General features: G+C 61.5%; 1 protein-coding gene across 6 annotated transcripts in view; it reads left to right on the forward strand.

The window, feature by feature from the left end:
• Positions 1-392: 392 nt before the first annotated feature.
• CACNB1 (calcium voltage-gated channel auxiliary subunit beta 1) overlaps positions 393-19,477 on the forward strand; it is a 36,847-nt gene continuing 17,762 nt past the window's right edge. The window contains exons 1-7 of one of the 6 annotated variants that reach the window (XM_024100699.3): positions 393-659; positions 5,138-5,224; positions 14,410-14,529; positions 16,523-16,645; positions 16,868-17,004; positions 17,795-17,871; positions 18,743-18,900. In XM_024100699.3, the coding sequence (XP_023956467.1) occupies positions 573-659; positions 5,138-5,224; positions 14,410-14,529; positions 16,523-16,645; positions 16,868-17,004; positions 17,795-17,871; positions 18,743-18,900 (789 nt within the window). In that variant the 5' untranslated portion in view covers positions 393-572. Of the gene's footprint in view, positions 660-5,137; positions 5,225-9,384; positions 9,496-11,704; positions 11,850-14,409; positions 14,530-16,522; positions 16,646-16,867; positions 17,005-17,794; positions 17,872-18,742; positions 18,901-19,477 lie in introns of those variants that run through there. The other 5 variants (XM_024100696.3, XM_005301827.4, XM_065577478.1 and 2 more) reach the window with 5 other exon arrangements.

Raw genomic sequence — 19,477 nt, forward strand, 5'->3', positions numbered from 1 at the left:
GGTGGGGAGGGGACTGATCGCTGGAGCCCCCCGCCCAGTCATCGCCGTGGACTCGGGGGGCTCTGTGTGGGGCAGGGAGGCATGAGGCCACCCCCATCCAGTGCTTCACCCCCTGGCAGACCCCACTCCAGGGGCAACCTCCCCTGGCATCTGCCCCTCTCCCAGGTGCTGCTGGGCAGACAGGCCCCTCAGATGGGGGGGGCAGATGGGAAGGGGGGGGACTTCTGGCTGTATAGGGACTGGTTGGATGGGGAGGGGGGTGTCTCTCCTTCCAGACGCCTGGACACCCGCTGAGGGCGCCGCCGCCTCCTTTCTCCAGCCCACCCCCCCGCCATCGCTCAGCTCCTCTGTGGGGGGTGGGGGCGCTCGGACCCCCCCCCCCCCCCGGGGCGAGCCCCCGCACCTCGCCGCCCCCCCGCTTCTCCGCCCGCCCCGCCTGCGCATTGTGTGGCCGCCGGGAGGGGCCGGCCGGCTGCCGCCCCCACACGCGCCCCCGCCCCGGGCTCCTCCTCCGCCGGGGCTGGCTTGGGACACGAGTCCGGTGCGAGCCAGGCCGAGACGCCGGGAGCTCGATGGTTCGGGAGGGCGGCATGGCCCGGACACCCCGCAGCTCGACCCAGGAGATCCAGATGGACGTGTTCGACAACCCCGGCCTCCAGGTGAGATAACACCCCCCCCCGGGGATCTGCTCCCCGCCGCCGGGGGGGCGTCTCCCGCAGCGGGGGGGGGCTTTGTAGCCAGCAATAGCGGGGGTGGGTGGGAATGGATCCGATCGGAACCGGCGCACGGGTGGAGCCGGCTAATGACTCACTGGCCTCTGTTTTTCCCAGCCCCCCCCGCCCCCCCGGGTTGAGTGTTGCTGGGGGGGTGGGATTGGAGGAAGGTTCGCCCCCGGGGGGAGGAATCTCAGCCTGGTTGCTGCTTTCTGCCCAGCCCTGCCCTCCCTTGGGATCAGCCCTTCCCGGCTGCCCTCGGGTTTCAGCCTTCGCACAAAAGCCCTATTGGCACCCACCGGGCTGGTCCTCCCCCAGCCCGGCAAAGCGGGGTCCCCCCTACATCCTGCAGGACTGGGGATGGGTGCCCAGAGGTCACAAGGGAGGCGAACCCCAAACTTTGTAACGGGTGCCGAAGCCAGCCGAGAGGAGAGCGGGGTGGGGGGGTCTAGGGGTGCCTCCCCCGGAGCTGGCAGAGTGCGGTCTCCTAGTTAGCGCAGGCAGGGGACGGGGCATAAAGCACCTGGGTTCTAGTCCCCGCTCTGCCGCTCGCTTGCTGTGTCACCTTAGTCTCCCCATCTGGAAAATGTGGGGAGTCATCCTGAGGGGTTTGTGGGGCTGGGTTGGTCCCGCTGCGTAGGGTGCCGAGGGCTGCCACCATGAACGGTAGCTAGCGAGGGGCAGGTGTCACTCCGGGAAACTTTGGAACATACGGGATAATTTGGGAAACCCTCTCGGGAGTCACCACACCCCTTTACCTCCCCATCCTCTTGCCAGTTGGTACCAGGGGACTTTGCCTCTGCAGGAAACAGGCCGTGAGCCAGGAGGAGGCAGGGATGCCAGCACAGATGGGCCATTGCTCTGATGTACTCAGGTGGGGATCCCAGTGGCAGGTTGGACCTGTTGGCCAGGGCTAGTGAGCAGGGCGGGGCGGGGAGGAGGGAAGGATAGCAGTGGCAGGATGGACCCACGGGTCTGACCCAGCTCAGCGCATCCTCCCATTCGCTTTGCTGGGTGTCATCCACACACAGCCCCTTGGCGGTTGCAGCCTGTCCCCCCGGCACCAGGCGATTTGGAGTGGCAAGTGGGGAGGGGCGCCTGGTTGTACCCAGACACCCTGGCAGTGCCAGGCCCTCAACACAGGGCTGGGAAACACCGAACCAGCCTCCACCAGCTTAGGATCTGGCTCTGTAAATGGCCATGATTAACCCTTCCCCACCTGGAGAGCCACCAACCCAGTGCTTGGCAGTTTGTAGCCCCGGCCCCTCTGGGCTTGCAGCGCCAGTAAATGAATGTAACAACATTGCTTGCGCCCCGGCACCACTTTCATTATAAGTGAAGCCCTGCACCAGCCCCCTGGATGGGGGATCCCAGCCACCCACGGAGGGTGCAGTGAATGTGACGGAGGGATGGGCCCTGATTGGAAAGATGGGGGTGGGGAAGAATCCTAAAAATACCAACTCCTGCCCTGCTCAGAGACCACGTGTCTGTGGGCTGGGCAGCAACTGGGCCCAGCTGTCCCTCTGAGATGCGCCTGGCTCATTCCGAGACCTGCCCCAACATGTCCCGATCGCTCGCCCTGGGCAGAAAGGCCTTGCGCTCCCTGGGAGCTTCGGGAGGAACCAGCTGGAAAAGGACTGACGCCCCAGGGCTGTGATGACCCTGCCTCCATCGGGGTGGAGGGGAGCAGGCCTGGGCCCTCAAGGACAGCAGCAGAGGGGTCCAGCAGCAATTGACCTTCTGTAGGGAGCGCTGGCTGCGGGTGGAGTGGAGATCTTAGCTACTCCAATCCCAGCCTCTGCCAGCAGGAGGTGCTGTAGAGGATGGTGCAGGAGTGCTGGCTGTGGGGGAGCTCCCAGCTGCTAGCACCTTCTGTCTAAGTCTTTGCCACCAGCCGGGTATTTGGAGCATTTGCCAGGCTCTGTTGGAAGAGGAGCCGCTAGGTCATGGGATGACTCAGTAGCAGCAGGTGTGTTCGCTTGCTCCGTGCGCGTGTGCGTTTGCATGGCTGCTGGGGCCTGCGTGGGCGTGAAGAAGGAGAGCAGCAGAGCCTGCGCACTAGGGGGAGGAGTGGAGGTGAGTGCATGTGCCACTAGGGAGGTGTTTAGAGTGTGTGTAGTAAATCGGGTCTGGAGTAAGCTCCAATTGGTGGGGCTGGGCGTGTGTATAGTAGGTTGTGTGTGTACATCTGTGTGTGTGTGTGTACACAGCTCGTTGCACGGAAGTAGGGGTGTATGTGTGTGGGGGGTGTACACAGCGCTCATTGCACAGAGGTAGGGGTGTATGTGTGTATATACACAGCTGTTGCACAGAGGTAGGGGTGTGTATATACACAGCTCTCATATGGAGGTAGGGGTGTATATGTACACAGCTCTTGTTGCATGGAGGTAGGGGTGTGTGTGTGTGTGTGTGTGTGTGTGTGGGGGGGTATACTCCGAGCTCATTGCACAGAGGTGGTGTGTGTGTGTGTGTACAGCTTGTTGCATGGAGGTAGGGGTGTGTGTGTGGAGGGTGGGTGTATACAGCTCATTGAACGGGGTAGGGGTGTGTGTGTGGATCGCAGCCCCACCCCCTTCATCTCTTTGGCAGCTGGGGGCCTCCCCTGGAGGGTCTATGAGCCTGGGACTGGAACCCCTTCCCTGGGCTCAGCCTCTGCCCCGTGGATCCCACCCCGTCCCGGCACAGATGGGCCGGCTCTGGGGAGCAGCAGGGTGATCTCTGGAGCCCACACTGCCCCCTCCCTGGTTGTGGGGCCGGGAGGGAGTTGAGGGGGCACAGACTGGCTGCAAATCCAATCAGCCCCACATCCTCTCTCTCCCTCTCCATGACGACCAACCGGGCTAATTCAATCCCAGGCCCCTGAGGATGGCCCAAGAGCTGCTCCACGCTGAATCCGTCACCTTTGCTAGGCCCAGTGGGGGCGATGGGTGAAACACCCCGCTTCAGCACACAGACTGAGCCCCGCCATTACCTGGGCACAGGAGGGGTAGATTGGGACGGGGGGCAGCTCTCTGGATCTCACTGAAGAACACAACTCAGCCCCCTACCCCCTGTTCATCTGTCCGGAGCTCGGCCCCAGCCCTACAGCGCTCATGGGGACAGGTGGGCAGATGCCTCACGGGGTCAGTAAACTGCTCCCAGGGTGTCCTCCCCACAGGGGCCTCTGACGGACAAGCCACTTCCCTCTTCTGTACCTTGATTTCCCCTTCTGCTGGCTGAGGATTTAGCTGTCGACTCCTCCCCTAGAATATGCCATGTGATCTATGGTTACCCTATAAACATGCTGCTGTCTGTGGGGCAGGGGGGCTGGGGTCCCCTCGCAACTCTTGATTCCTCCCCAGAGCAATATGGGTGGCCCTGGCAGCGGCTGGAATAAAGGCCCACCCCGATCCAGTGCCGTTTGCCCTCGACTGGCACGCGCCTCCCTGTTTCCATCGGGGTGAGCTGACGTGGCCGGCGTTGCAATTAGCTCCCCCCCGGTGATTAGAGCCTGGCTGTGACGCTGTGCGGAGCCAGATTGGTTGGGAACTCAGCGAGGCTATTAAAGCCCCGGCGCTGTCTATTGATTGGCACCCGCATCAGATGACCGTGCTGCTTCTCCCTCCCTCCGGCCCTGCCTCCTGCACTCCCAGTGCTCCGTGTGAGTGCCAGGGACACCTGTGGGTGTCCCTGGCTCTGTTGGGGGGGCCTCAGCAGCCCCATAGGGAAGGGGATCCCACAGCCAAGCCAGGCCCAGGTGGGTGTGTAGAGGGGGACATGTCCTAAGCGTCTGCGATCCAGGGGATTTTCACAGTGGAATAGACCATCTCAGACCAGCGGGATGTTTAGCCTGGGATCCATCTGTTCCCACTGTCCCCAGCCGTCGGCCACAGGGGAAGGCAGCCTCCTTATGGTGTGATATGCTGCCGTGAGGGGAGAGGTTCCTTCCTGGCCTCAGGAGCTGATGATCCAACGCCCTGAAGCATTAGGCTTGTCATCTGTATTCTCGCGGCTCGTGCTATTCTCAGCCATACGGATGTCTAGTGTGGTCATAGAACCATTTATAGGCTCAATAAGACTGGGGCTCCTGGGTTCTGCTCTCTGCTTTCCCATTGACTTGCTGCATGGCCATGAGTAAAGCATTTTCCCTTTTCGTGCCTCGGTTTCCCCCCAGCGGTACAATGGGGCAATGATACTCGCTCGCTTCTCCGGGGTAGGTGAGGAATGAAGTTTAATTCATTTGTGCTTGTAAAGTACTTTGAGATCCTCCGATTGAAGGCGTGGCAAAGCAAATGTCAGGGTAACTCCTCCATTAGCTTTCGCAGCGTCCTGCAGCAGGGAGTTCCACGGGTTTCTGGGACGCCCTGCAGTTGTCTGCTCCCGCCCCTCTGTAAGCTCCTGCATGCTCATTAACCAGGCTGTCCCTCCCTCCCTCCCTCCCCCAGGGGAAATACAGCAAGCGGAAGAGCAGGTTTAAACGCTCTGATGGCAGCACCTCCTCGGACACGACTTCCAACAGCTTCGTCAGACAGGTAAGGATGCCTCGGCATCCCATGTTCAGGAGGGAGGGCGGAGCCCCAAGGTTCCCTCACCGTGAGTTGTGGGATTTAACTTGCTTTGCACCGTTGATTCGGCAGCTGGGAGTGTTGGAACTAGATGTAATACAGCAGCGTAGGGCAGGTGGTCCCGTCGCCCCCTAGTGGCTAGCCCCAGTTGCTGTAACAGTCTCCTCCTTGCTCTCAGTTACTCCTTTAGCTTAAGCAGCAGGCTCTTGAGGGTTCTGGGTTCGATCCCTGCCCAGAGCCACAGCACCGTGTTCCCAGCTCTCGTGCTGTTCTGTTTCCATCTGCCAAGTGCCATGGCCGGCCCCTTTCAGTCTAAAGCAGCTGCGGAGAGAGGAAAGGAACAAGAAAGAACTAACGTCAAGTGCTCATGGGCGAGAACAAGGTGTATGCGCCACCCTTATCTCTGCAGGCCGGCAGAGAATCCACCCTCCCCCCGAATCTACAGTTCGGTTCAATCTGCTGCGTCTCTTTAAGGGCAGCAATGGCATCTTGGTAAGACCGGTTTGCACTGAGTCTCCCTAGAGGGGGTGGGGTGAGCTCAGGATTGGGGCCCAGTGTCGGGCGAGCTCCCACTTGCATTGTGATTGGGCCATGGCAGGGGGAGGTGACTGCCTGCGGGAAATCAGTGGCTGATTAGTGGTAGGGGTGAGCGTTGGAGGGTGATGCCACTGGGGACACAAGAATTGCACAGTTCCCTTCCCCTTTGGTACTCTGACTCTAGGCCTGTAGGAGAGAGGAGCCTGGGCATCTGGGGGGAGCCCCAGGTCAAAGCTCCCCCCCCCCGGGAGTAGGGGAAAGGTCACGGATCAGAGCCCTGGGGTCTCTTTTCATCCTGGGGCTGATGTGAACTGTATCTGTGCCCATGGCAACACAGCATGGCCGTAACCCCTTCCCTTCCAGGGGTGCTGCCCGCACACATCGGGTGCTCCTTCAAAGCAGCGTGGCAGGGCGTGCTTGGCTAGGGGAGGGGAAGGGGTTAATGCGCCCCCTTTCTCCTATACAGCACAGCTGTGCTATGGTTCCTCTGATGCGTCTCTCATCCCGTTCTTTCTGCTCCTGCCCTGATCCCTGCAGTGCCCCCTGTTGGGAAGACCAGGGCTGGAGTTGCCGGGTGCTCCCCCCAACAGCCAGCACTCCGGCCCTGCTCCCCACAGCGCCCCCCGCAGGCAGAGGCCGGGACCGGACCAGCTCTGGTTTTCTCCCCATCCCCAAGAGGCACAAAGCCAGCACTTCTCCCCCTTCAGGGCAGGGAGGGGAGCTGGCTATTGATCCAGCAACATGGGTGGGGCTGGGTAGATCCTGCAGCGTTGGCTCCCCCACTCCCTTTCCTGTCACCCCCCCTTCATTCCAGCCACCATCGCTCTGTGTTCCTTCTTCCCCCCACATCAAACTGCCCAGAAACATCTCCTTGGAGCTGGAAGCAATGTGGTCTCCATAGCAACCCCCCGTGGGGGCTGGAATAGACATTAAATAATAAAACAGCTGAGTCCCTGCGAGATGGATGGTTTGGGGGGCAGCATCCCGGGGCCAGGCCGCTGGGGGGCATGTGGAGTGGGTTGGCCCAGCCGGCGCCTGTCTGTCTAGAACCCAACGGCTGCGTCTGGGCAGGTCCCCAAGGACCCAGCATCCAAAGCTCCAGTCTCTGGAGCTAACGGGGTGATCGCCTGGGAAGCCCCCCTTCCCCGGTTCTGCCCTGTAGGGAGCCAGCCAGTGGGGGAGACTCTGAGATAAGACATTAGCTGGGCTGGGATGTGGCTCGCTCTCAGGTGGGGGCGAGGTCATTACCCCCAGGGGACGGGACAAGGCCCCAGTGCTTGGGGATGTTAGATCTGGCCCTGGACTGAGCCCTACGCTGGAGGTGGGGAGCCTAGAAGTCTGAGCTGGGGTGGGTATGGCTTAATCCCCTCCAGCGGCCCCCCCCGTGTGAAGGGGATAAACAGCTGGAGAGAGGGGTCCTATGACCTGCCCCCCCAGTAGAGGGGAGGGTGAGTGAATGGTTCCCATGGCGATGACATGGGAAGATGCTGGAGGTGGCAGTTACCGTGGAGAAGGTTCCTGGAGCGGGGTCCCCATGTAGAGAGAGGATTTAAAGGGCCAGCTTGCCTTGTATTGCCACCCTCCAGAGCGAGTGGGAGAAGGCTGGAGAGGTGCCCTAGGGAAAGCTCCGGGCCTGGCCATTTTCCCTGTTGACCCCTGGGGCGATGATGAGGCTGCTGGGGTCACAGGCCTGTGGGACACGCACCTGGGCTAGCAGGATTTTCCCCTTGCCCTGGGCTCATTCACAGGCTTCCGAAAGGCCCTCAACCCTCCATCCGCCCGAGGGAGGGCTCTCCGCCTGGAGATGGGCCGAAAGTGGAACCTTCCACCCAAAGACACTGACCCAGTACCCATCGCCCCTGAATTCAGGGGCTGAAATGGATCCCGGGTCAGAACCAGCCGAAACCCAGTGGAGGCGCTTCTCAAAGGCCCCAGGACTGAGAGGGCCCGTTCTCTGTGGTGCTACCACTCATGAGCCCACGCAGTGAGGCTGGGAGGGCTTCACCCCAGGCTAGTGGAGGGTGGGGTGAGTGGTTGCATGGGGCGGCTCAGATCTAGAAGAGAGGTGGGAAGGGGCGGGAGGATCTCCAGCTCAGAGAAACAGCCTCCGGTGGTACGTTATAGCCCCAGCCAGCGAGGCCATGAGGGCGAATCCAGGGGCTGCATGCCTAAGGGATATCTGACTGGATGAATCTCAGCCTGATTCCTGCATCTCGGGGTCCTGGGGGTGCAGGTCCCTTGGGAGAGGCCTTCCTAGCCTTTCCCAGCAGAGGGCAGTGTGGGCTCATTCATGGTAGTAGGGCGGGCTCTCAGCTGCCTGCCCCACGGAGCACTGCACCCTTATGTGCATCTAGGAAGGAGCCCAACCCAATGAGGAGGGAGAATCCCCTGCTGGCTGCGGGGTCGTGGGGTGGGACTTGGACCTGGCAGGGAGGAAAAGGGTAGCTTCTGGAGGCTAGTAAGCATGGGGGGTGATGGGACGGAGGCTGGAATGGGGTCAGCACCTTGCTCCAAGGGGGCGGAAGGCTCAGCTGAGGTTTGGATGGGGGCAGGAGAGGATGGTACCTTATGGGGCCGCCAAAGAATGTGGAACCAGGGTCCCCCGCAAGCTCGCACTTCGTGGGGAGGCTGGGAATTGGGTGCAGGGACTGCGGGGTCTAGCGGTATGTGGGTGTTAGTGGCTGGGACATTTGTATCTGATCTCCCCACAGGAGTGTTAATCAGGGGGTTCCCAGCCCCTCTCCCCCCAAAGTGTGTGTGTGTGTGTGTGTGTCTGCCGGGCAGTCGCACCTGGAGCTGTGCTGCCCTCTGCTGGCATGGGCTGTGAATAGGGGTTACAGAGCTGTGCTCTGCAAACCCACCTTCTCCCCTCTCCCGGCTTTTCCTCGGGGCTGAGGTCTGTTCAGGCCATTGTCGGGGAGCCAGGACACCCAGGTCCCGCAGCTGAGGGGATCAAGGATCCGGGAGCGGGAGATGGGGTAAGGGCTGAGCTGGGAGGAAGGGGCTGCTGAATTTTTTGGGGGTGGGGAGGGTGGCCCAAAATATGGGGGCTACAGATCCCATTTAGCCTTAACCCATCCCAGAATTTGGCCCGGGTCAGAAAGCAACCCCAGAGCCCTGCTCAGTGCTTCGGCCTCAGATGGGGATCTGCAGGGATCGGGAGGGGCCTTGGCCCTTTGGCAGCCCTCCTCTTCCCCCCACGAGAGACGTGCCCTGCGTGTACTCCCGCCCCTCCTGCGGTGAGCGTCTGCGCCCGCGGGACTATGCAGCGGGCCCCGACCCTCCAGCAGGCTAGCTTTGGGGTAGCAGGGGGAGGGCTGTGGGTCAGGATTGAGGGGCATTGGCAAAACTGCGAGGGCCTGGAATAGCTGGGGGCTGAGGGGCACCAGCAGACAGGTGGGGGTGCCTGGCTGTTTTCAGTCCCCTCCTGATCCCCTGAGATCTCCCGTGAGCAGAGAATGTGTGCTCAGGGTGACTAAACCCCACGCCAAGCCCACCCCCGAGGCTGACCCTTGGCTCAGGCCAGCCCCCCTCGCTCGCCCGCCCCTTGCACTGGGCTAAATATACCCTGGCAGGTTGCGAATGTTGCACTGTTGGTGAAACCTGAGCCCCGGCAGCCCAGCGGAGCCACCCCCGCTGCCCACTCGCGCCCAGGCCCAGTCAGCATGGAGACGCCCAGCAAAGAGCACCGGCCCGTCTTGGTGAGTGTCCCCACCCCCCACCCCTTGGCAGCTCTCTCTCTCCGGGGGGCTGGGGTCCCCCTGGCTGCTCCCCCACCCTGACACTCTCTGGCAGGCTCGCTGCCCTTCATCCCTTCCCTTGTGCCCCCCCACAAATACTTGGGATCCCCTGGGTATGGGGACACCCAGCTAGCCCCAACCACAGTGGTTCCAAGACCAGCCGGGCTGGCAGGGGTTCCCCCAGCTGGTGGAACGTTGTGCCAGACCCTGCACCCCCCACAACCACTCCCCCCCTGCACCCCCTACACCCTCCTGCTTCTGCCATCCCCCCAGCCTTCTTCCACCTCCTGCTTCCTCCTCGCTCCATTCCCAGCCCCCCCAAGAACCTCGCTTCTACTGCAGCCCATGCCCCCCCGAGCCCCTGCTTCTTTCCCAGCCAGAATTCCCCATAACCCCTCTGCCCCACTCTCCCCCCAGATGCCCCTTTGCCCTCCCTTCCACATTCCTGTCCATCCATGATCTCAGTACAGAGAACCTCTCCTCCCCCCCTGCCCCCCGCACAGGGAGCCAAGGATCTGGTGGGTGTGTTTTTTCGCCTCCCCCCCCAATACTTCTGGGAGGTTGGGGGCTGAGGCTCCGGGTGGGGGAGGAGCAGGACGCGCCATGGCATGGGGAGGCGCTGGCGGGGATTCCTGTTGTAGGGAGCAGGCTGGAATTGTCCCTCCTCCCAATGGGTTGCGCAATAGTTAACTTGGGCATCAGGGTGTGAGAGGTGAGGTGGCGCTCTCCCTTCTGGGTCAGTGCTGACCCCAATGCTCCAGGGTGGCACTGGGGGGGCGCCATGCTCCGGGAGAGGGTGCTCAGTACGGGCCATCCTGCCCTTGGAATCAGTGCTGACCCCAGTATTCCAGCTCGGCACTAGGAGGCGCTCTGCTGTTCTAGGGACTGTGTCTGGAGATGTAAAACCTAGGTCCTGACCATGCCCTGGGGTTCAGACTCCCCCGTTGCCTGTTTGTTGCTGAGTGTTCCACTCCGAGGTGGCTGCATGGCAGGGGATGGCACGGCTTACAGAGAGCTTGGGAAGCACATTGGGAATCTTGTGCTGTGTCAATGTATCAGTGACCCTTCCTGGCCCCCATGAAATTCTGGTGATCTCTGAGGTACCCAGCCATGGGGGGGCAGGTTCCTCTGGTCACAGACCAGCAACAGACTGTTTGCCGGCTACACATTTACAAAGGAATTAGTGGGGAGAGGGGAAAATTCTTGGAGGGCTGAGAGCCGGGAAAGGAAGGGTATGGGTCGGGGTTGTGGTCTAGGCCTCAGGAGATCTGCATTCGAATTCCGGCTCCGCGGCTAAATCTCTGTGGGACCTTGGGCCTGAATTTTCAGGGCGCAGCCCCCACGGTGGGGTGGGATTTTCCATAGGGCTATGCACTTGGAAATCTGGCCCTGTGGTGCCGCTCTGTGCCTCAGTTTCCCCCACTGGATCCTGACCCACCTCTTGGAGTTCATTATCATGCGGCAGGGGCTCGAATACTCTGGGTTGAGGCGCTGGAGAAGCAAATAAGGGCTGCTGGGGAAGTCTGGATCCAGACAGTTCCCTCTCGCCCCCCATCCCCTATTCCCATTCGTCTTGGCTCCGTGTGCTCCACGACTGCACAACCCCAAGCACAGCTCCCGTTGGCACGGCCAGGGCTAGGTGCCATCCCTGGCCCCCGATCCAGTGCCTTTGCTCCGTGGCACATCCCAGCATGGTAGCTGCTCGCTAAACCCCCGTGTGCCCAGAAATCCCTCTCAGCTGGGCGGGTTGTTCCCCTCCCCCCACGGCAGGGCTCCCTCCCAGCCCCCCCAGCACCCCCCGTTTCACTTTGCAGGGCTTCAGAACAGCGTGCTCGTTCTTAAAGGGCCCGCGATCCCCCGCACACGTCCCCAGCTGGGCCACATGCCGGCTCCACTCATCTATGACACTCGCTCGGTCACTGAGCCGATCGCGTCCCGGCCCCACGTCATCAGCTCCTGGCTCCTTCCAACTCCTGCCTGCCTGTGTCTCCGGTCCGGTCGGAGGCAGGGAAGCCGGGCAGCACTTCCTCATGAGCTCGCCTCCCCCAGCCCTGGGGCAGGGCAAATGGTACCTCTGAGAGAGAAGCCCCAGGGCCACCCACCCACCCCACCCCGGGGCGCCGATTCCCACTCCCGAAGCCCTTGATACTCAGCAAAACTGGGTCGTGGCTTCCCCTCCTTGTCTGCTAGCTGTGTCTCCCCAAACCCTCCGCACCTCTGACTGGGGCCCCCCCTCCCAGCTGGGCTGCCCCCCCTTCTGTGTGCCCCCGCTCACGGCCAGGATGTATCTGTATTGGCTGGACGACTCAGAGGAGGTGAGTACACTGCTACCTTGGCTTCGAACCCCGTCTGTCTGGGTTAGCCCCGCTCCAGGGCTGCCTGGCCAGAGTTGGGGGGCCAAAAAGGGGAAATCGGAGGGGGGAGGGTTTGCATGTCGCTGCGGGGACGTGGTCCCCCTCCAGCCGGATCCAGGTAAATCATCTCCACTCCTGACTGATGTTAGCCCAGGCTTGCAAAGATCCATCCATCCTGGCGCAGCACAGGCTGGCCCCCTCAGCAGGTCCCCCCACCCCCATTGACTCTCTCTGGGGGGGCTCCTTAGAGGATGCATCTATGTTTGATTGAGTGAAACCTGCTGGTGTGTTTAAACCCAGCTGAGAGCGAAGGGCACCTGGAACTGCCCTGAGAGGAGGCTGGCACGGTTTGGGGGGCTGGGGGGGGGAATGCTCTGTAGGGCTCTGCAGCGCCCCCTCTGGTTGGCCTGAGAATAGCCCCCTGCCCTCAGCTCCTGGCCCCTTGGGGTCGTTCAGTTATTGGGGTTCCGGAGAAAGCAGCAAGTTTAATTTAGATCCCGAGCACTGAGTGCCTGTGATTAAAGGGGAGCCCCGTCGGTTCCTCGATCCCCACTGAGCTGCCAGCCGGGGGTGCTGCTCCCCCCATTCCTGACACAGCCGGGGAGGTAGATGACCTCGCTGGGTGGGTTGAGAGCTGACTAATTAGCGCGGATGTTTCGGGGGCTCCGGCGGAGGCAGCTGCGTGGCTGAGGGCTGCCATCTCTGCCCCCGGGGCCCGGAGACTTGGAAGCTGTCTGGGAACCCCGCAGCAGGACTGAAACGGGAGGTGCCCCAAGAGAACACAAGAGTCCCCAGGCCAGTCAGGGAAATGAGTTTGCTAGTCCTCCCCTTTCCCGAGGGTCACCCGTTTGGTGACGCAGGGTCATTAGCAGCCTCTGCTCCGCAGGACACTGGGTCGGGATTCAGGGCCTTGGCAGAGCTGGGGGGGCAGGAATTGGCATAGTGGGGCGGCTGAGGGTCGGGATTGAGGAGTGTTAGGAGAACAGTGCGGAGGGGCCTCTCTAAACTGCCCTTCACGGTTAACCCCCCTTCCTTGGATGCCCCGATTTCCTGAACAAACCCGGCCCCTGAGCTCAGTGCCCACACTGTATTGGTATGACTGGGCAAGGCTGGGAGCAGTGCCAGACCCAGTGCCCCATGGCAGCAGCTGGGATACCTTCTCTTTGGGCGCCTGCTCCCGCGTTCACGGCCCTGCCAGGGCTCTCCGGGAACTAGGAAGCGCCATTCATCACAGTCAGGGCCGAGAGCTTGCACAGTCCTGTTTCCCCTGCACTGATCCCCAGGGGGACGTGTGTCAGGGTCCACCAGAACGCAGGGGCCTGCCCCCACAAAGGACAGACGCCTCCCATCCCCGTGTGGACTCTTCGCCTCCTCCCTCCCCTGAGTTCACTGCCAAGCTCGGGGCCTCAGTTTCCCCACCAGCATCGGGACCCCCGAAGCTGAGGCGCCGGGTGGGAGCAGAGCACTTTGACAGCATCGTTAGCAGGCCTCAGCCTGTGGGTAGGCGGCTCATGCTGGGGATGTGGGACAGGCCAGGGACCCTATCCCCACTGGATCAGACACCCACTGGCCAGCACAGGGCATGAACCCTTTGGAAGCTGCAAACAGGGCTTCCTGGGAGCCTCAGAAATAGCATGGACGTGGCAGGGGATTTGCTAGGATCCCTTGCCCCAGCCCAACTCCCTCCTCATTCCTTGCCCCCTCCCCTCATGCCCCATGTGAAGGGCCCAGCTCAGCAGTACTCAGCCCTTTAGATCTAGGAACAAGAGAACGGTCCCAGAGGTGGCCCCTGGGTCTCACTCACCACCCCACTCCTTGTTGGTTCTCCTACCCCTTGTGGGTTTCCAGGCCCCTTACCCCAGGGAGACTGTCTGTTTCTAGGCGCCCCTCCCTCCGACTCCCAGCCTGTGGCCCTGTTTCTCTTGCCAGTGCTGGTGCTTTCATGGGGTCTGATGCCACCCCCCAGCCTGGCGCTGCCCTGTCCCATCCCCGCTATCACGTTCCATCCCAGAGCGGTGAGAACAGCTGCACCTTGTTCCCTGCCACTCCGCTTAACCCTCGCCATGCTAGGGGCAACTGAGGCACAGAGAGTCAGCAGCAGGACCGGGAATGGAACCCAGGAGTCCTGACTCCTGCACTATAGTCACTACGTTGGACCCCACTCCCCTTCCAGAGCTGGCAGAGCCCCAGAGTCCTACAAACCCTCCTGCCCCGCAGGGGCGTACGGTCCCTTAGGGGCTTGTGTCCAACTCACACCATGGAGGTTTTACCCCGTGTGCCAGCGGTGGGGGTTGCTACAGCCCGGAATGGGCTGTGCTGGTCAATGGTTTGTTTCTAAAGTGCCCAGAGGCCACGGTGATGGGTGCATAATGAATGAAATCCAACCACCTCTAGTGCGGCAGGCAGCGGGGCCCCGTCCCCGCAGTTTCACAGGGTGATCAGTGCATCCCCCTGGGTTCACTCGGCTCTGTGGCCATGGCGCTCCCCCCCCCCCTTCTGATGCGGGTTCTTGCTCCCCCAGGGCTCCGCGGATTCCTACACCAGCCGCCCCTCGGACTCAGATGTGTCTCTGGAGGAGGATCGCGAGGCACTGCGCAAGGAGGCCGAGCGCCAGGCCCTGGCGCAGCTGGAGAAGGCCAAAGTAGGTGCCGGGGCGTGTGCTCAGAGGCGGGGAGAGGGGAGGTTCCTTCACTCCAGTTCTGTCTCTGAATCCCCTTGTGCAGGCTGCGGGGACCAGGGGTCCCTTTCGGTATCCAGCCCACGGGGTGGAAGCTGATCGGGCTGGTGGCCCACGCAGGGAAACACGGGCTGTCCGGGAGCTTATGGCTGGCACTTTGCCTTCCTACCTGCTGAGCCAGCATGGGGCAGGGGGGGTGTTGGTTCAACTCCTCCTTCCCCAGCTGCGCCTCATCCCCGCCCCCATCGCCAAGCTGCCCGGTGCTAGGGGATGAGCCCCCAGCTTTCTGGCCAGGCCCCTTTCCCGTCTGCGACGGAACAGGTTGCATTGCTGTGCCGACGCCCTGACTCGCAACCCAGTTCCAGAAAGCCCCGCTCTGCAGGGGGAGCCGAGTGCCAGGGATCCCTGGCTGTTCCCTCCCTCCTCTCACCCAGTGTACTAGCTGTTCTTGCCGCAGCGGGCCATAAATCCCGCCGTCCAGGGACCACCATCGGCTAATTCATTTGGCTAATCTTGATGAAACGTCTCATTGACCCGGGCTGGGCTCGGAGAGTGCTGGTGCCAGGAGACTGCGGGCTGGCGCTGCCCCTCCTGGCGGTATCCCAGCCCTTCCATTACCCCCCCTCCTCCCGGGGCTGCCTGCCAGCTAGCACTGACTGCCAAGTGGGGGAAGGGGCCCCCCGCCTCATCCAGGGGCTGCTGCCGTCCTGCTACAGGTTGGGGACAGGGGGACGCACCCTGTAGCCATATCCACACGGGGGGGGCGGGGTACACGCTCTTCTTCTGGCCAGAGGCCCTGGGGGAGGCAGACCCTTTCCCAACCTGTCCCCGCTGTCCCGTGGGTCACCCCACTGTCTGAGCTAGCAGGAAGACACCAGGCATCAAAATCGCTTCCTGAGGCCTTCCCAGGGCTGGGCACAATCAGGGTGTGAAGTTGACCGCTCTGGGAGGGGAGTGTGGATTAGTGGTTACAGCAACTGGTGTTTGGGCATCAGGACTCCAGGGTTCTGTTCCCTGCCTGACCTTGGGCACGTCTCACCTCCCCGTGCCTCAGTTTCCCCTTTGTACAATGAACATCAGGCTTCCCAGGGGCCTGCTGGGACCCTCCATCCCAGGCTGAGCCTGGGTGGCCCCTTGGTGCTCACCTCTGCCCCCATGCTCTTCCCCGGCCTGAGTGCTCACCTCTCCCCTGCCCCCAGCCAGGCTCCCTGGGAAGAGGGGAGCTGTCGGCCGTGCCCCAGCCCCTGCTCTCCAAGCAGCGCTCGCTGGCTGCACAGTCCTGCTGCCATTAGCTAATTAGGCCCCGTCTCTTCCCGCCCCCCCGATGCAGTGGGTTTGCACGCCATGCAGCCGCAGCACCCCCTCACTCTGCTGCTGGCAGCTGAGGTGTAATGTCCATTAGGAGACGTGCCAGCCCCTCTCCCAGGCAGGGCCAGTCCATTAGCGCAGCTCTGTGCGGGAGCAGAACCAGGGCACCATGGGACCAGGGACAAGGCACCATGGGACCTGTAAGGGCTCTAGGTACCAGATCGGCATCGCCTGCAGAGCAAAGGCCTCTGTTTATCGCCCAGCCAGGCAGGGTTTCCCCATCTCCCCTGGCGCTGGCAGGCCCCTCTATAGGTGGGTCAGCTCGGTCGCCCAGGTCCTCTTTTGGGTCAGCCGTTGTGACCAAGAACCACCCAGCTCTTGGGGTGGGGGTCCACTCCATTCCTTTGGGGAGGGACCTGTTCTCCTTGGTTCCTATGGTGGAGAGGGGAGGAGAGAGAGTTGTTCCTGGATCAGGGGTGAGAATTTGGCCCCGGATTGCTAACTCCCTTCCTGGCTGGTCTCTGCAGCTGCTAGGTAACGGTGTTCTCTGAAATGCCAGAGTAACGCAACCTTCTGTCTGGGGGATCCGGGCTCTTCCAGCGTCTCTCTCCTCCTTCCCTCTCCCCCCGCTAACCTGTCTGCTGAACAGACCAAGCTGGTGGCATTTGCCGTGAGGACAAACGTGGGCTACAACCCTTCCCCCAATGATGACGTGCCGGTCCAGGGCATGGCCATCTCCTTCGAACCCAAGGACTTCCTGCATATCAAAGAGGTAGGGGTTGGTGCGGGCCCAGGCCAGGCTGGGGCTCTGGGGACCGCAGCGGCAGGGGAACGGGCTCGGCACTGTGTCGGGTGTGGGTTTGGCATGGAGAGGACACGGGCCCAGCATGGCATTGATGGGACAGGCTCGGCGCAGAGGGGGCTGGGCTCGGCGCGGGGAGGGGGAAGGGGGCTCGGCACTGTGTCTCAGGCCCCTCTTCTCTTCGTGCTGCAGAAATACAACAACGACTGGTGGATCGGGCGCCTGGTGAAGGAGGGCTGCGAGGTGGGGTTCATCCCCAGCCCCGTCAAGCTGGAGAACATGAGGATGCTGCAGGAGCAGAAGATGAGGCAAAACCGCCTGAGCTCAAGGTGGAGCAGCGGGGCGGAGTGGAGAGAGGGGGAATTGCGGCTGTTGGCCGCATCCACATGCAGCCTGGAGCCCTGGGCACCAGAGGGGAAGGCCCCCCTGGGGATTGAGAGCAGTGGGTTATGGGTAACTGAGGCAGACCCAGCTGTAGCCATCTGAGCAAATCCACTCCAGTGAGAGACAGGGAGTGGGAGGAGGATCAATATGCCCTTCCAGTGGACTCATTACGGGGCACCTTGAGTCATCATTCCCTTTGCTCAGTGGTAAATTCCTGCACAAGGAGCCAGGCAGGGGAGAACCAGCTCTAGGATCAGCAGTGACACCAGCTGAGGATACAAAGGGCCTTCCATCCCCATGCTTCAGGGCAGAACCTGAGTGCTGGCTGGGAAGGGGTCAGGAGGAACGTGCAGGAATAGGTGGACTCATTGGTCTGAACTGGCACAGTAGGGAGAATAGCTGTCTAGAGGGGCCCTTGATCTGATCTAGTACATCACTGGGTGAGTGGGAGAGTGCTGGACTCTGGCCCCAGTGGTCTGATCCCAGCTGGGGGAGGGGAATAGGAGATATCAGGCTAGATGGGCACATGGCATTGTCCTGGTGCTGCGGTTCCAGATGTAAGTCTCTCTTAGAATCTGGGCATGGAGGGCAATTCCCCCTTGCATGGAATTTGCCGTGGTAGGGCCCTCTGTTGCTTCCCAGACTGCCCCCCCACACACACACACAGCTTCTCCCCCCGCAGGAAATTCCCTGTCTCCAGGCACTTACTGCTCCTTGCCTTTCTGCCCCACGCAGCAAATCGGGGGACAACTCCAGCTCCAGCCTGGGAGATGTGGTGACGGGGACCCGCAGACCCACCCCGCCTGCCAGTGGTAAGACCACCCCCTCCCTTTGCTGTTTGACAGCGGACAGCCCCCAGCTGGCAAAGTTCACTGCACCGCTAAGAGAGACTGATGGAGAGGGGCTGATTCTGGCTGTGGCCTTGGCGATAACAAAGGGCTGAAATGCCAGGTCTCTTCCCCCTTTAGCCCCTGAGACCAGCTAGTGCCCCAGTGGCAGAGAGACAAGGATGCCGGCCTGGACGTGCCAAGCTTTCTTCTCAGCAATCCTACTGCAGCTCCTGGAATCTCCATGCCCCCTACAAACGCAGGCCAGGGCTGAGACACAGGCACATACACAGCACCCAAGGACTGGCGGGGAGCACCTGGCTGTGCCCAGGGGGTCCCACACATGGGCAGCCGGGTTGATGAGCTCTCGCACTGGGCTGAGCGTGTGGGGCCCGCCATACATGCTGGCACGCACATGGAGAGTCATGCACATGTGTGGATGAACAACTGGGCACAGGCAGAAGGACGTATACACAGGAAGGCTCCAGGTCTGCCCACCAGGGCACAGACATCCCCTGGACATGCCCACTTATGCCCACCTCCATGGCATGCAGAGGAAACCTGCTACCAGCCGCCCTGTCGCCCTCGCAGGTGGGGTATCTGATGGTTCTGCCCCCACTCTGACCCCCTCTCTCTGTTGTCTGCAGGGAAGCATCAGGTTTCCCCCCCCCTTTCATTTTTCTCTTTCGTTCACTGAATCATTTTTTCCTCCTTCCTTTAGTACATTTTTTCATTCTTTTGTTCTTTTCAGCTGTTTCTTTTTTTTTTCCTGTTTTACTTTTTCTTCCCTCCCTCCCTCCCTTCTTTCTTTCTTTCTTTCTTTTTGTTTTCTCCCTCCCCCCATTCTGCCCCCCAGGTATTCTGGACATGACTAATTTAGCTTATGACCTAGACGCCCTTGACTTAGAGCTGGAGGAGGCCGAGGGCCTGGAGAACCCCCGATCCCCTAAGGCTAGCGTCAGCAGTGTCACCACGTCCCCCTCCAACGTCAAGCGCATCCCCTTCTTTAAGAAGGTAAAGGAGCCCAGAGCGGGGCTCTGCACCCGCTTGCCGCACCCTTGCTCACGCCTGCTGCTAATACCCGTGATTCACCCTGTGTGTGGGGCTCGCTGACCTGGTTGGGGAACTTTGGATTTCGGGGGAGGGGAGGGGGGCAGAAAGGGCCATGGTTTGGACGTGGTCCCATTGTCGTTCAGCTACTGTGGGGCACACTATGGGGTAAGAGCAGCATCTCACAGGCACCAGGGGACCTATAGCTGGAGCTGGATGTCCCCTTTGCAGGCTATTTTGGGTGTGTTCCCCATCAGACCAGGAAACCCCGTCTCCAGCATGGCCTGGAAGGAGGCAGCCATCGGGGGTGTCCCCCATCTGGCCCCCCCATACACGTGTGCACATGAGGCATGGGAATGGTATGTTCCAGTGATCACACATATGGCCTATGAGTTAAGAGCAATTCTGTTGACACCCTCCCCACATGAAGCATGGGAACGGAGCAGTCCAGCGCTGCCTTGCCCCTGTGAAACACGGGAATGGAACATTCCAGTGGTTCCGATGCCACCAGCATAAAGCATGAGAGTGGAATGTTCCAGCA

The sequence above is a fragment of the Chrysemys picta genome, chromosome 24 (genome assembly GCF_011386835.1).
Source record: "Chrysemys picta bellii isolate R12L10 chromosome 24, ASM1138683v2, whole genome shotgun sequence".
Classification (NCBI taxonomy): Eukaryota; Metazoa; Chordata; order Testudines; family Emydidae; genus Chrysemys; species Chrysemys picta.